The sequence below is a fragment of the Seriola lalandi genome, unplaced genomic scaffold, assembly GCF_002814215.2.
Source record: "Seriola lalandi dorsalis isolate HSWRI2012SDOR001 ecotype SW California unplaced genomic scaffold, Sedor1 jcf7180002054301, whole genome shotgun sequence".
In the NCBI taxonomy this organism is placed as follows: Eukaryota; Metazoa; Chordata; class Actinopteri; order Carangiformes; family Carangidae; genus Seriola; species Seriola lalandi.
This window is the reverse complement of record NW_019524854.1, coordinates 272,245-288,476: the sequence shown is the minus strand read 5'-3', so window position 1 is coordinate 288,476 and position 16,232 is coordinate 272,245. Positions and strand designations below refer to the sequence as shown.

Below are 16,232 nucleotides of genomic sequence, written 5' to 3'. Positions count from 1 at the left end.
TCTCTTAAACAGCTTTCTGTGTGATCAGTGAACAGATCTGCCTGATGTATTATGTCTAAATTGCAAAGCTGACCTAACCTCCCTGCCCAGGCTCTCTGTGAGATGAGCAGCTCTCTGAGATTGTCTGTGATGCACAAGTTTCCAGAGACCGGTGCTATGATAATAGAACATAATGAGCATCAGCTCAATGTTAATGTCATTAACGTGGGGAGAGAGGCCGGATCGTTTTACAAGCTCAGCACAGAGAAGACAATGACGCCAAGCACTAATTAGCCGCTATCGTCTGGCTTTCACAGAATCTCTCAGACAGTCAATTCAATTACTCCATATAACAGCAGAGGATGAATCAAGGGGGTATATAAAAAAAGGAAAAAAAAAGACTGAGCAGAAGGGATGGGTAAGAAAGAATAGAAATGACTTGGGTCTTGCTCACCCTTCCCTATCTGGACCTTCTTATCTGCCCTTGTGCCCCTGAGCCCACCACATTTCATTCCTAATGAACAGCCCCATAAAAAGAGGGAGTTCGATTTCTCTCGCCTCCTTTCTATCTCTGGGGCTCCCACTCCTTCCTGCTCCTCTAGAAGATATCAGAGTCTATCATTTGCTGTGCTGGGCAGCAGCATCCGATCTGCAGATCTCCTTCACATTAAGGATCCTATTAGATAGAGAACCCTAAAAGGTAATTGGATTTCCCCCTAGTTATCTTCATCTCTGTTTCACCCTAAGCCCACTGTAATAACTTACTCTCAGGGCCAAAGATAACTCAATTCTGTCCCACAGAGAGCCAGAGAGAGTGTGAGCGAGACAGGGAGAGAGACAGTGAGAGAGAGAGAGAAAGCATATGTTATGTCTCCGAGGCGAACGGGTATCTAAATCAAAAGACTCCTCTATCAATGCGTTCTCAAGGATATGAACTCTGACAAGGAGCAAACATAAATTTGTTTTCATGTATTGAATTATATTCTCTTTTCTGGGGTCTTGGTTGAGGTTTGGAGCTGCTGTTTAAGTAAAACAAAACTTCTCAAGTGCAGTAAAGTGCAGTGGAGACGGATACAGATCATGTTCTGGCAATTGGTGCTGGATGACAAACCTGCTCACTCCCAGTGCAACACAATGACAGCCAAAATGAGTCATTTTTCAGGCCTATGTTCCTCCATTTCTCATAAAACAATAACCAACCTATAGTGTCACCACAACACAATACAGAGGAACAACCCTTTAAAAACTGGGACATAGCTGAAAATTATTTCAAAACCCTCCACCCACGCCCTCAGGGGGGATGTTTCATTGGCCTGTTATTTTTATTGTGGCAGTGCAAAATGAAACCGTTGGCTCCAGCAGGCTCAAGCAGAGCCTGTATGGAGGCAAAAATCAATACAGCAATATCAGAGCAAGACTTATCAGGGGCTCACTTCTTCTCAGAGGTCACCGAGGAACAACTGCATTTAAGTGGGGAATTCAATTGTGAAACATAGTTTGGGACGCGCTATGGTGGGTATCTTGATTAAGGACGTCTTGGGAGATTGCAAACGAAGAATAAGTTTCAAATGACAATGTTAAAATACAACTAATGGAAAGTTATAGCTTTCCATTAGTTGCATTTTGCTCTCAATTGAGTAATAGTTCATGTGGCTGATAGTGCTGCTTCATTGAGAAACATAACAAACCCTGACCCTTTTAGACTGCACTCAGTGCTGTGCTAATGTAGGTGCACAATGTCCTGAAAATACAGAAAGTATTGTCTATTAACATTTACATCTGAATTCTGGCACAGTCATGACCAGAAAAACTAACTAGCAAATAGCGGATCAGGTCGTGCCTTGTCTTTGGTTGCCTGTCATTTAGACTCTGCTACCCAACATGCATCAAAGACTATTCATGTCATGTTTACATGAATGCTAGTAATCAGACACAAGTAAAGTTTATATAAGAGTGGGACATGGATTTTTCAGTTAAATAGCTTATTCCTATGTCCAACTCTTCTCATTTAGTCATAAATCGGTTTATTGGCATAAAAGGTTTTGTTTTTAGTAAACTCTGTACAGAAGATTCAGATCAGAAAAGTAACAGAAAACATAAACAGAATACACAAAAAATAAACAAACAGGAAATACAACAAAAAAGCCAATCAATTAGATTCATGCAGAGAGTTTGAGAAATGGAGACGGGATAGGTTGACATGGTTACACAGAGCGTGTGGCCTGCAGCCACAGCGAGAGGCCAAGGCAGAGCGCGATCATTTGAGGCTGTCGTGCTGTTGACTGGCTGCCAAGTCTGTCTGTCTGCCAGTCAGACAACATACTCCAAGCCTTTACTTGTGCTGCTCTTGTGTTAGAGGAAGACAGCTGCCTAACCTGACATACTGTACATGCACTTCTGCAAGACCACAAATACCGTACACTTTTTAACAAAGCAGTCTTATAGTAGAGTAGAAAATCTGCTATATCAACCTAGTAGAAGTAAATCATACTCCAGCTGTGTGTTGATAATGATAAGGTCAGCTCGTGTCAGATAATACTGTGCAAATGACTGACACTTGGAGCAGAGAGAGTAAAAAAGGGATGCCAATCACACAGAGAAGCAGTCTATACTGGGAAGAGAGCAAAACATAGCAATCACAGACAAAACTTTGATGTGCAAGAGTTGTGCCCCCACCCCTCCGATTGACTTTCAACACTCTTGAGGGAATTTACTTTAGCCGAATGTAAGAGAGACCCTTCCTTGAACCTTTAAAAAAGCATCACATTTTACTGCAAAGTGGGGGCCGAGGGCTGAGGGCTGGGGGTGGTGGAGTCGGTGGGTTTACACACAGTCGGCCCTTCAGGCCAGCACCTCTCAGGTCTGTCTGCAGCTTTTAGTGCTGGCAGGTTCCTGAGAAATTAGGGAGGGAAGGATGGAAGAGAGGGGAGGATGCCATATTCCTGTCACTGGCAAAATACACCCCCAGCGGGAGTATAATGGACAGGATCTCAGCAGGACAGGAAATGATTTTGGTGAGATCTAGAAAGCAGAGGAGGGCGGGGGGGGGTGTAGCAGAGTCGGATAGGGAAAGGGGCAACCAAAGGGTGCCCATGGGTCAGGATAGAGTTGGCCCGGCAGCTTCACGTGAATGGCAACGTTTGTGCTTGGAACTAGTAGGAAGAGGAGGGGGAGAAGTTATGTTTCAGGGGCAAGCCTGCAGTTAGACAGAGAGGCACAGGGATAAATTAACACTACACAATGTTTGGTTAGTGATATGTGCCAAGCATGATCTCCAGCCTCAGAATACTCCAGTGTGTGCGTGAGGAGTCTGTGTGTCTTTGTGTGTGTGTATGTGTGTGTGTGTGTGTGTGTGTGTGTGTGTGTGTGTTCACGATTAGCAGAGGGTTGTGTTTGAAAAGTAAACATTTATCCTGTAGCTTTGCTGTGACAGAACCTGAAACTTGACGGACAAGTCTGAAGTAGTCATTGGATCAGCTCCTCTACGCTCTCGCTGACTGTTACCTCGTCCTTGTTTTCATTACGTATATTCGCTGACAGAGGATAGGAGATTCAAACTATTAAACATCTCTATCAAAGGAGTCTTAGTCCTAAAGCAACAAAGGGACTTTATTGTTTGAACACAGCAAGCCTAAAGTTCCTGTGGATTTCAAAGAAGGATACATGACGGATAGATTATGCTTGGGTTTCTTTCCCTTGTTAATTCTTCTGAGGAAACCAATTCAAGATGAAATATGTCAAATTTCTTTATTAATATACCTTTATATCAATCTGTATGGTAGAGTGCGGTTAAAACACATCAGAGACACTCTACTGAGAAATGCTGATCCTTTTCAAGACACACATCTCTGTCTGTCCAATTTAGTCTCTTCAGCAAATCAGCTTTTATGCAGTCTCATTACCTGGTCAGCAGATCACACTTTCACCAACAATGAGATATAGTGAGACACCAACACTTAACAGTTTGGAAAGTTACAGGTTTCAGCTTTAAGTTGCATGAGTATTGTCATGCAAATCTTGCCACAGCAGACTGTAATCTCACACCTGTAAAATCAGTGTATTTTGGATTGATTTGAATATTTTCCCAAACCTTTAGTTTGCGTACATAGCAAGAAATGTCAGTGGTCATTTTGTTCTCATGCTTGTGCGGCTGTGCATGGGTTGCCAGAGCTGTGCAGCTTCTTACCTCAAACTCTGCGTGTTTATGGATGTCTTCAGCCCTCTGTCGGCTGAGGATGAATTCGGCTTCATTAGCCACACGAACCAGGTGGTCCTTCATGGTGTGACTCAGCAGTCTGGGGAGAAGGGAGACGGACATCAGCCAACTGGAGTTTTGATAACACTTAATAGCATGTATTGCTTAAATTTTTAAGCATGGTACATTGATGATAAAGTACTTCATTTAGTAAAAGAAAAACATTGCAAGATAGATGCTTAGAAATATCATAAAATCTTGAGTTTCAGAGTATTTAAAACATCTGTTTAACACTGTGATGACCTAAAGAAAGAACAGCCATGTAACAGCCATAAAATGGTAAAAAAAAAAAAAAGAACCGTGAAAAATCTGCAGAAAATCTAATTCAGAAAGGAAACCAAACCAGATCTATCTTTTAACTGGGGTGCAGGTGCTAATTGATTTGTTAATGATATGCATCTGACAGGAGGGAGGATCTGTGCCCATGTTGCTACATGTGTAGTCTACCTCGCTCCCTCCTCTTATCAGTGTTGATGAAACATGCATGTTATGTGTGTAAGTGTGTGCGTGTGTGTGTGTACAGGTCTAAGAAACCTCTCTACACCCCTAAAGGTCAGAACTGTGCAAAGTGGAACAATAACAGACCAGGGGCCAGAGAGGAGGGATGGGGGGGGGGCAGGTTGGGACTGATTGAGGGGTGGGGGTTTAGGGGTCAGGGGATGACTGTAACCTAAACCTTCTGTTTCAGCGCAGGGTAGCAGGGGAGCGGAGGTGCTGGGGCCTCTGCAGCCTCTATGGCCCTGTCCAGGCCAGGCTATCAATAACCCAACCACTGCCCTTCTTTATGGTGCTCTGCACTCAAACTGTACATATGGACAAAACAGACTTATTGTATTTTTTTTTTAATAGTGCATATTTTCTTGCACATGAACTAAAGTCCTTTACCAGAATGTGAAAACGCAGCTGTAAAATGCTGCTATATGAAGCTCATGTCACTTCAGACTCACCGTCCATGAACTGTCAGAAATAAAAAGGAAAATAATGACAGTCATTTCAAAACCCACTTAGGATGGACAGATTGAGCATACTATAATATCTGGTAGGGCTGCAACTTACAATTATTTCCATTATTGATTAATCGCTTGGTCTATAAAAGAGTGAAAAAAGCCCATCACAATGTCATTAATCTCAAATTGATTTCTTGAAATTGCCTTTTCTCTCAAATGACAAATGTTTTTAGTTCTATTTTCACAAATAAAAGCATTGCTGGAAGTAGGGAATATATAGTAAATGCTTACAAAATTACTGTAACAAAAACTGATTGAATATCAAAATAGTTCCAGTTGATTAAACCTCTGTCAATTATTAATTGGTGAATCAATGGAATTAATAAATAAAAATTATGGCTGGCAAGTATGTAAAAAATTTTTTATAATTATTAATGCTATTTTACAATTTTAGATTTCAACTTTTGGAAGTGATCATTTTCTGTTTTAAAGGACCGTTTGATTCCCAGCAGACATGCATCTGTCTTGTATGTATACAGGTATGAATCACCAGACTTTCAGTAATGGTTACATAACAGCCACTTTATTAATGTGAACTACAAATCCTATCCTCCACAAAGAAGTCAGAGGACTATATTGTTCATCTCATTAGCATTATTGTGGATTAGCCTCTGCCAACTCTAAAAGCTGAGGATCAATAATGGAAAGGGTGGCACTCTAAATCTGAAACTGATGAGAGATCTAAGACTACGAGGAGCTGATGTGGGAATGAGAGAGTCTTATTAGGAAAAGATGGGAAGGCTCATGTGTCTGCGTAACTGAAAAACTATTTAAAAAAAAAAAAAAAAAAGACAAATTGCAGGCAGAAGAGATGATTACAGGCAGATAAAGGCTCAACCAGAAAGACATGAACTGACAGAGAGTCAGTGGGAAATCAAGAACCATTTCCCAAGTGTCACTGAGAGACCAGCGATCAGAGCCCCTGTCACCTTCTACCTATCCCCTCTCCTTTTCCCAAATCCCTCTGGGATGAGCAGGTATTGAATGGAGCTTTGAACTCGAGGGTCCTCCATCCTCACACTCCCAAGCCCCTCTACCCCGCCAGTCATTGATTGTTGTCCAGAATCTTGAATAGCCACCCCATCAGAGGGGCCTCAGGGACCTTGAGGGCCTGAGGGGCTGTGATGTGATCCAGGGATGGGGAAATAGGAAAGTGGCCGATGGGGTGAGGCTGGAAAGACAATGAAGAAGTGCTGCTGCAGGGGGAGAGGAATAGCACTTAGCAGGTCAGAGTAACCTACCTTCCCTCATTGACCAGTTCGATAAAGGCGAGACCTGCGTTCTTCTGGATGGAGTTCTGCCATTCCTGCAAGAAAACACACGATATCAACGACAGCACTGAAATAATGTTACCAAGTCACAGAAAATACATTTCACACATGGTCCAACTCAGTCTCTTACCACATCAAAATATAAGTTGGTAAATAAATCTGCTACATTTGGATGCAGACAATAACAATAACCTTATTTATAAATACATTCCTCACCAGCTTTAAAAAGATAAATATCCTGAGGAAAACAACTGGAGCAAATGTGATGGCACTTTCTGGATGATGATGACCTGGTATAAAAGCTACTAAAAAATAACCCAGGTTTAATGATGCAGGAGTTCAATACTTTTCCCAGTTTTTTTTTTATTTTTTATTTTTAAATAATCAATCAATCATTTGGTCACAAAACAGACTCAACCACACAAACATCCATCACAATGTCCAAAACCCCAGGGTGGCATCTTTGTGTTGTGCCACATGCTGTTTACAGTTAAATAAACCAGAGAAAAGGAGGAAATTCTCACATTTGAGAAATGTAACTAGGAATTTTTAGGGAAAGTTTGACATTATTGGTTGAATGACTATTTAAACAATAACTCGATCTTTAATTAATTCAATAAATCAACTTTTTCAGCTCTTATATAATCCTTTTTGAATACTAAACCATTTATAAATAGACCCTGTAGGAAGCTTTTCTTTTGTACATCCTGGTGACTTAGTGTTTTCTGTAGCGGCAGGAAAGCTTAAACCCATAATGTCAAATAAAACTAACTAACAAAAAAAGATATAGCCACTGCTTTGGTCAGAACAGGCGACATAATCAGCTGACAAACAAGAGCTGAAAGAGCTGTGTTGAGAGTGCATTTATCACAAGCGAATACACAAATTTCCTCCAGTCTTTGACTAACGTTATGGTTCGAGGTGTCAGTCTAAACAATTCAACCACAGCCGTGTGCGACTTTAAATCCTCAATGTGGAAGGGACAACGAGAGAAGGGAAACTCAGCGGTCACCGTCTCTCATGTTCTGTTCAATATTTCAACACCTTCAACACAACCGTCAAAAGAATAATAAAGCAACAAGGTCATGGGGCCTGTCTGAACCTCACAGCGCTTTTTCCCCTTCTTCCTCTCTGGGGACATTAAGAAATATGCACAAAAAAAACCTCAGGTTAGAGACCGAAACTACAAAACTGTTATTTCAAAAAAATAAATAAATAAATAATTCATCACCGCTTGAACTCACTGTATGTTCCACATTATACTTAAAATATGTCATTTATTGATATATGAGTAATGGTAATTTCAGTAGAGGTAGAAAAAATCATGACACACATTCTACTCAAACTTACAAAAATTCTCATGTAAAAAAAAAAAAAAACGAATAATAATAATCAAGTTAACAACTCAAATGAGTCGTGAAACAACTACGAAGTGAAAGACACGCAATGTGTATCTAAGCATAAACTTTTTTTAAACTCTGCTGTCATCATCTCTGGGCCTGATAGAGGAAACTATGTGTTTATGTAGAGACTGGCCTTTCAGTAAACCTAGAGAGCCCACAGGGACGAGGATATCAGAGCTACAAGGAGGAAGGAAAGATCAATTTACAAGAATTTCTAATGCACATCCAAACACATTTGTACATATGTGATGATTTTAAAGCCATACAGTTTTGCCCTTTCAGCACAACAAAAGTAAAACCATCAAAACCAATCACACGCCAAGCCAAGAGAAACCATTCTTCTGAAACGCCTGCGTGCCGTCGCTCTGTAACCAACTGCATGTCATACAGACAACAATCTAACACTTAACCTCAATTCAAAACTGCTTTTTGTCCTCAAGGACCATATTGGCATTGACCGTGTTTACAATACATTCAAAATAAAGAGGGCACAGAGGGAATAAAAGTCTGGGCTTGGGAGTGGAAACAGTGTTTTGGAGTTGAGCACTGGCAGAGGATTTTGTGGCTGGGGCTTGCTTTTGGAGGAAGTGTATAAGAGTAGCCTTGGGGCCTTCTAGTTGAAGCATAGACTGCAGTTGAAGGACATTAACCATGAGTGTTAGCCTGTGGCTGTGGGGATAGTCCAGACCAGGACAGACTGCATTAGCCCGATTTCAAATAAACACCACAGGAAGTGCCGCCGTAAATAGAGTCGTACTCTCCGGGGGAAACAGAAAAACAGTAACATTAAATTTCCTTCGTGAGATTTCTTTAAAATCCTTGGGACTTTGATGCAGCAGTCTTAAAATATAAAACTATATGCTTCTTCAGCAGAAATAAAAAAGATCACAATTCCAAATTAGGTAAGATGAACGGTGTGGAGGCCATTGGCATTTCGTGGACACGGGCAAAGGTGATAGCAAGACTAATGGTGTCATTATGGGCTAAGAAATGGCTCTTCTAGTTGAATTAAAAAAAGCAATGACCCTGATCTGAGGGACATCTCCCGGTGACAAAGAGGAAACAGGGATAGGTCAGTGATAGAATATTGGATTTTGGCTGCCCTGGTCAGCAGTGTCACAGCTTTTATGGCCGCGATAGGGGCCATGACCACAGCACTCCTGATGAGAGGATACAAGCAGCCATTTGTGACCTCTCACCTTTAACCTGACCTCCTAACAGATGATAGGACGAGAAAGAGGGGCCGTCCGTTGATCGCCAACTAGTCATCGGACAGACATTTTGCCAATATTAAATATCGCGAGTAGGGACTACCTATTGTTGCTTTATTTTATTTTTTTGCGTGCGAGGGTGTGTATGAATGAAAGTTTGAATCTATTCATGGGAATGCCTGTCTCAATCTGAAGTCAATAAGACAGCTCTGTTTGGTCTGTGTTCCATGATGATGGCATTGAGTCTAAACACACATGCCATGCACTTCCGTCATTACAGCTGATTATCCATAATCAACATCTAAATATACCACTACCACTAGTGAGAAAACACAGACCTCCCGAGCAAAATCGCCTTTCAAACATCAGGCTTGCCACAACACAAGGAAAACATTTTCCAACACCGAAGAAAGAAACGTCTCAGCTCTCCCAAAAAAACAAATAAGTCAGATGCGCTTTTCAGTGGCATCACTCATAATCACAAGTATTTGTTGGTTTGAAAGGCTATGGGAATAGAACTTCAGATGAGACGACAAAAGCATAAATCCTCGTGTCAAATGTGGCAGTGCAGCAGAAGCAAAACGAAAGAGGCCGAGAGCTACTGATTTTTTTTCTTTTCCAAATCCAGAAAATGTACAAGAGTTACATGTTAGGGTACACCTAGCAAATAGAAACTAAATGCACATCTTCAACATGCTACAATTAATTCAAATACACGCATCAGTGAGTGCTGCAACATAAGATAGGTGGCAAATCTTGACATTTTGAATTAAACCTTTTTTCATCGATGACCACAAAAAAAGAACAGACATGGGAAAAGTTTATTGTAGCTGTGTGACCCAAATGTTTATGACCAGCAATCTGATATCAACAATGACCAAAACACAGAGACAAAACATAAAATTACTGTTAGCATAAACTATCAAATATGTTATTCATCATCGCTCTTCTGACTGATTCATGTGGAAGTTGAGTAGTTTGTTGCTTATTCATGCTGAGTCCGAAACACTTGTGTGTGTATGAATAACTTAACGCTGGTGTGTCTACTCCAGGTCTCAACAGTCCACATGTGCTTGTCCGTGTGGTATCTGCAGACACTCATATTGGTGTTTGCGTGATCAAATTCACAACTGAGAGAATATTTACTTATGTCCAAATATTTATTCTGCAGCAAATATTTATGTTGCAGGGTCTCCATGAGCTTCATGGACTCACACTTTCAAGGCTACACTAACACAAAGAGTAAGAAAACAGGAAGTGAACCTCTGCACACTTCAAACAGACAAACCAAAGACACGTTTGAACACTTGGACTGCAAATGAAAAATATGTTTAAGTGGAACACCTAAATGTATACAGTAAATTTAACAAGCCAGCACTATAAAATAAAAAAAACAACTCATTTTGTAAGAAAAAAAATTTCTAACTTATTTTGCAATCTGGTATTTGGATGATTCAGTTCAATGGCAGTAGATTTTAATCATTTAGGAACAACAATACTTAAACACTATGCAGCTGCTTCAGCTCCAACAGGACCAGATGGTCGGATCTAAACGAGAAATGAAGCCAACACCTCATCCAACAACATGTTTTTTTCATGGCTGTGTTTTGTTGTGTTTGTTTTACCTTTATTTATTTTACAACTACCAGATAACTACAGAAAACGACATAGATGTTAACTATAGTATTTTGCATAAGTTTGCGCCACAACAAACAACTCTCACACTGGTTTCTAACAATACTGAGTCTTAATGTCTGTGGCTTCTCAACTCTTGGTTGACATCAAGATAAATTTCCAGCCATCTCCTATGAAGACACATAATAACTAGTATTCTTTCTGAATTTACACTTTAATGTGTAGTGATTAAAGCATTTGTAGGTTCAAAGTTTGGATATTATAGCCCATACTGTACGGTAGGAAACTCTCACGCTATAGTACGCTTCTTTATAGTCATGTTAGCTTGCTTACTGCATTGGCAGTAGGAACACAGCACAGGAAGATCAAGAAGCTTAGTGGATGACAAATTATTCAAAACCTGCATCCTTTTATTGTGGGTGTGCCACAAAGATTTGAAAAAAAAACAAAAAAACAAAAAGGAATGTTCCATCTTCAGGATAATTATATAATTTTTATCCAGCTTTTTTGCCAAATCATATAGTTTCATAGCAGCCTGGTAGCAAATGTTCTGTATGCCTGTAGCAGTCCATTGCGGAAGGGGCCTGAAGGTTTTTTTAATCTCTAAAAGCCTAAACTTTTCCCACGTCTGACTAATTGTTTAAACAACAATGCCTACATTCCAACATTGTTCTACTTGCACCGTTTGCATGTTCCCCAAAGATAAAAATATTCAAAAAGCTGTTGATTGCTCAGAAACATATTACAGAAGACATAGATACAGCTGGAACCAGGACTGGTCTGTGTATCATTATATTTACAAAAACAAGGCGTCTGTCAATTAGGTCAACAAGCCTTTTAATACCAGCTGTTTTAAACCTAGCTCACAGATGTCTATATGCAGGGCAATGAATAAGAACCTGTATGAACTGCCTGCCAACAACTGAGCGTCATCGACAGCCCAATCAACATATCAGAAAAACTGTACAATGGTTGTCAAAAACACTTTGTGCAACTCAAAAATTCTGGATTTGGCCTCTGAAGCGTGATTGGGTGTAACAAGACTGAAATTTCCTATTTTAAAAGTAAATCATGTCCAAGATTTAAATATTTCTTTGACTAGATCAAAAGTGCAGACCTGAGCGGAGAAGGCAGGATATGATTTTATCAGCAGGATAGCTGAGAGAGGATAGCAGGGGGAGAAACATAAGAATACATTCCAAGGTCTTATAACTTGGGACCTGTCACGTACCAAAACATTACATTAACAGTGCCTGTCAGGAGGAGAGGGCTCTGTCAGGGAAATTCATTTATTTGAAACACGATTATATGTTGTGTATAAATAACCAACCATTCGTGCCACTTGAGGCCCTCCTGTCCCGAGCCACTCGAAGCCAGCTCACAGTAAAACCGGCTGGGAGCCAAATTAAAAGCCACTCAATTTTTTAGGAGTCTCTCGTCTGATTCTCCCCTCTCAGCTAGACTTCACTTCCTGTCAGGAAGCCCCCCTTGACCCCCAGCTCCTCCAACACAACATACCCCGCCACCCCCGCTCTGCCTGCATAGTTGGCAACGATAGGGAGCCTGCAGAATTAAGTGCCAGTTGGTGTTACCGTGTTTTCTCTACATCTCACAGGAGAGCACCTTTTCAAAGAATATACAGCATGATATTATCCTGTGAACTGGAGAGTGATGGCAGGGACCCTGAGCCGCGTGGCACGCCTGTAAAGAAGCACTGGAGCAGATCACAGGGTGAGGGCGAGCAAGGAGGGATCGAAAAATAACACTTTGATTTGCACTGCTCTTGAACCTTGTGTGCTTCTTTAACTGCACAGTAGGGTGTGGGTCCGACTGTGAGGAAAATGATGGGGAAAGTATTTTTGTCCCTTGGCTTCATCACATTCCTCGCCACTTCTCTCACCTCTCTCAGCTCCCCAAGTGGTTCATACAACATGGTCTGCTCTTGATCCATCAAAGCCTCACTTACTGGGGAGAAGAAGAAATATGTCCACTGACAGATATAAATTACTATTTAGCAATTCAAACATCAGACTCCACTTTCACCAACATAAGATTCAAAATTAGCGACTAAGAAAGCAACGTGTGAATACTTAATAAAACATACAAAAGTGACTGTGCCTATGTTTCAATTTGCTGGATGTTTTTTATTTTTTTTTATTTTAGGGGCCCACTAAGCTAGCAACTGGTTCCCTCATTTCTCAGATTATACTACGAAGTGTGGGGCATATGATGACCGTGCTACTCCCATCCTGTTTCCCTGACTGCAGGGGTTGAAACTTCTATGCCTCCGCCACTCTCTACTTCTAACCTGGAGGTCAGAGGGTGAAGGGTCAGGAGGAGCCAAGTGTTTGGAGAGGTCAATGCCTCTGTCCCTGCTGACTGAGAGAGAGAGGTGCCCATCTGTTAAACAGGTTAGCTTTGGTGAGACTGGCTGGGAACAGATGATGATGTGGAGTCGTTGGATTAGCAAGTTAACATTGATGTTATTGAATTACTATTAAAGGATTATCTGCATCAGCGGGCACCACAAGCTGCTATTTGCTTAGATCACATACTGTGTATGAGTCAACCACAGAAGTGCAATACACTACATAGTCCAAAATAATAACTTCACACACAACCATTTAACAGTAAACCTGTCATTCCTGACCACGTATATTAAAGGAGTGGTTCACCAAAATTACCAAAAAATAACCTAACTTACCCCAGTTCTATATTTTTTTTTCCAAGGTCTTGAGACATTCATCTCTGAGTTTTCTGCTGCCACTCCAATAAAACTGAGGTGAATCAGGTTAAAAAAAAGACAAGGACTCTACAGCCATACTAGTATCTTGATGAGGCACAGCAGTGTTTTCAGCTTAATGCTAATACACCCACAATGACAATGTTTACATGCATCTTAACCATGTTAATTTATTGTGTTAGCATGCTAACATTTTATAATTAGCACACTGTATAGCTGAAGCTGATGGGAATGTTCTCATTTTTGCAGGTATTTGGTCATAAACAAAAGTATTGGACAAATTAGAATGATGACCTTCTGGTGGTGCTTAATGAAACCACTTCAGGAAGTATACTGAGGGGGTATGAATGTTTGTACCTAGTTTTGTACAAATTCACATTGTAAACTGGAAAAAACTGACCTGCTAGTAGGAAAGAGGAAAAGTCGGATAACGTCATGAGACAGATTCATCTTCCAGGAACCATGAATGGCTGCACAAAACTTCATGGCAATCCATCCAGTAGCTGTTGAGATATTTCAGCATTTCCATGCTATCATGGCTAAAAATTCAACAGCAGCATAACTTTTAATCATTGTTCAATTTTAATGAGAGTTTCTGTTAATAAAAAGCGGGCTTTGAATTAGCCATTGTACGATGACAGAATTTTTTGAAAGAAACTTTTTCACTTAAAATTTTGAAGGGAAATATTTTAGTGAAAGGAAAAAAGGGGGGAAAAAATAGTTTGTGTTTTGTTTTAGTCAACCGATCCTTTCACAGTGAAACAACAGAAGCAGTATGGATCTCAAGGAGCATTGCTTTGTAATAACTCTACAGTGAATGTCAAAACAGTCGAAAAACATGCTCAGTATTATGTTTTGTGTATTTCCTGACTTGTTAGGAAGAGCAGTCATTCCTATCTGGCGTTGACCATCATGAAACCAGCGCCCCTCCACCCTACAATTCTCACTCTCTACCTTCCTTCCACTCCATGTACAGGATGCATCTCTGATAAATGGCAGAAGGATGGATGGGCTGACAGAGGGGCCGGACAATAATGGCTGATCTACAGGACACAAATGCAGCTACTGAAGAGATTTATGGGCCTCTGCTCATCGTAGACTGTCCAGTATCCGATGAGATGATTTCTCAAAGCTCTGGACAGACGGCAGCGAGCGCAAGGGAAAGCTCTTTCTCCAGTCCCAGCACATTATTTATTAATCAGATGTTTTGGGTAGAAGCCACTTCAAGAAGTGCACCCAGGAAACGACAGGCTGGCCGTAAATATGACAAAGACGGGAGAAAACAAGTGTGAGAGGGAGAGTGAAACTGTCAAAGTGAATCAGGGGCATGGGAAGAGAGGGAAGAGTGGCTCTTTACATCCATGAGTCAAGACCATCAGCAGACGTGGTTCACTAGAGAACTCTTATGATACTCATGTAATATGCAAGACCTTTGAGGAAGCCATCACATTCAATAACCTAGAATGATTACACAGTCTTGATGCTCATGTTATAAAAATCTGTTTTCACCATTTACTTGAAATCATCTAATTAACACCTAAGCTTTGTATACCAATTTGAGTTGGTCTAAGAATGGAAGAAGTAGACCAATGTTAACTTAAAGTGTGTATTTTGAGTAATTTTCTATCTAATTATTGCTAAAATACCTTGTATGCATCAAAATAACATAATTGTGATTGGTAAAATGTCTATTCCTATTTATATTCTGATTAGACCTGAAACAGTTAGTAGTTTAGCATAAAATTAATCTGCAACAACGTTTTCATCATTTGTAATTTGTATTTTTTAATTTTTGTTTTTTTTTAAAAGCAAAAACGCCAAAATGGTTTTTGATAGTTAATTGCTTGTTTTGTCCAAAATCCCAAAACTTCAGCTAAAATATGTCAACTGGTTGTAATGGGCATCTTTCACTATTTTCTAACAATTAATCATGTAACTAATCTGCTAATCCTAATACTAATCCTAATATAGTGCCTTTTGAATAAACAACAATGCTGACTGCAGATACATTTTTTTTCACTTTTTAAGCAGGATTCTGTTACAACTTCAGTTTATGATCATTAATACTCACTTTGTATATTCAGGATCAATATTACAGCGGAGAACAAGGCAGCATGCCACCCCAACAGTTAATGTCTGATCAAAATGGTCCTTTAATTGGGAGCACTGTTGTAGTTGTTTAGAAATGGAGCACTATCAAACAGCGGTTTACAATCCCCTCCTCAATGCCAAACTGATGTGGCCGCCAATGCAACTTTCATAGGATCCCTGATTAAAAACTGCTCTGCAGTCCCTTGCCTCCTGACCCTTCACCCTGGCTCCACTCCATCTCAAAGCTCGGGAAATTAATTAAAATTTCACAGAGATGGTATCGCATCGCATCTCCGATGAAGGTGTGGGGGTGGTGGAGGTGAGAAAAAAAAAATCAATCAAAATCATCTCCATCTACTCCCTCCACTTTTTGTCTTGAAGGCAGGAAGGACTCACAAGATGGCTACAGAGGCACTTCCTGTGAGAGAATTGAGCGCTTCCTGTGCCAGAGGGCCCAACAAACTTTACTAAATAATGTCATCAATCATGGCACTGGCTCACTCTCACTGCCCCACAAGGAGAACCAACACACAAATAATTATACATTGTAATTTAGCCCAGAGGAAAGTCTGTCCCTGTTTTCCTCTTTTCCCCAATGAGAAGCAGCATATCACCCCTACCTTCCACCCCCCCACCC

General features: G+C 40.5%; 1 protein-coding gene across 4 annotated transcripts in view; it reads right to left on the bottom strand.

Annotated features, from left to right (window-relative positions):
* Nucleotides 1-16,232, bottom strand: part of lrba (LPS-responsive vesicle trafficking, beach and anchor containing) — a 179,846-nt gene that overhangs the window by 97,106 nt on the left and 66,508 nt on the right. For all 4 annotated transcript variants that reach the window (XM_023406305.2, XM_023406306.2, XM_087174014.1 and 1 more), the window contains exons 34-35: nucleotides 6,483-6,547; nucleotides 4,166-4,274 (exon numbers count right to left, since the gene is read on the bottom strand). In XM_023406305.2, coding sequence (XP_023262073.1) covers nucleotides 4,166-4,274; nucleotides 6,483-6,547 — 174 coding nt within the window. The remainder of the gene's footprint in view (nucleotides 1-4,165; nucleotides 4,275-6,482; nucleotides 6,548-16,232) is intronic.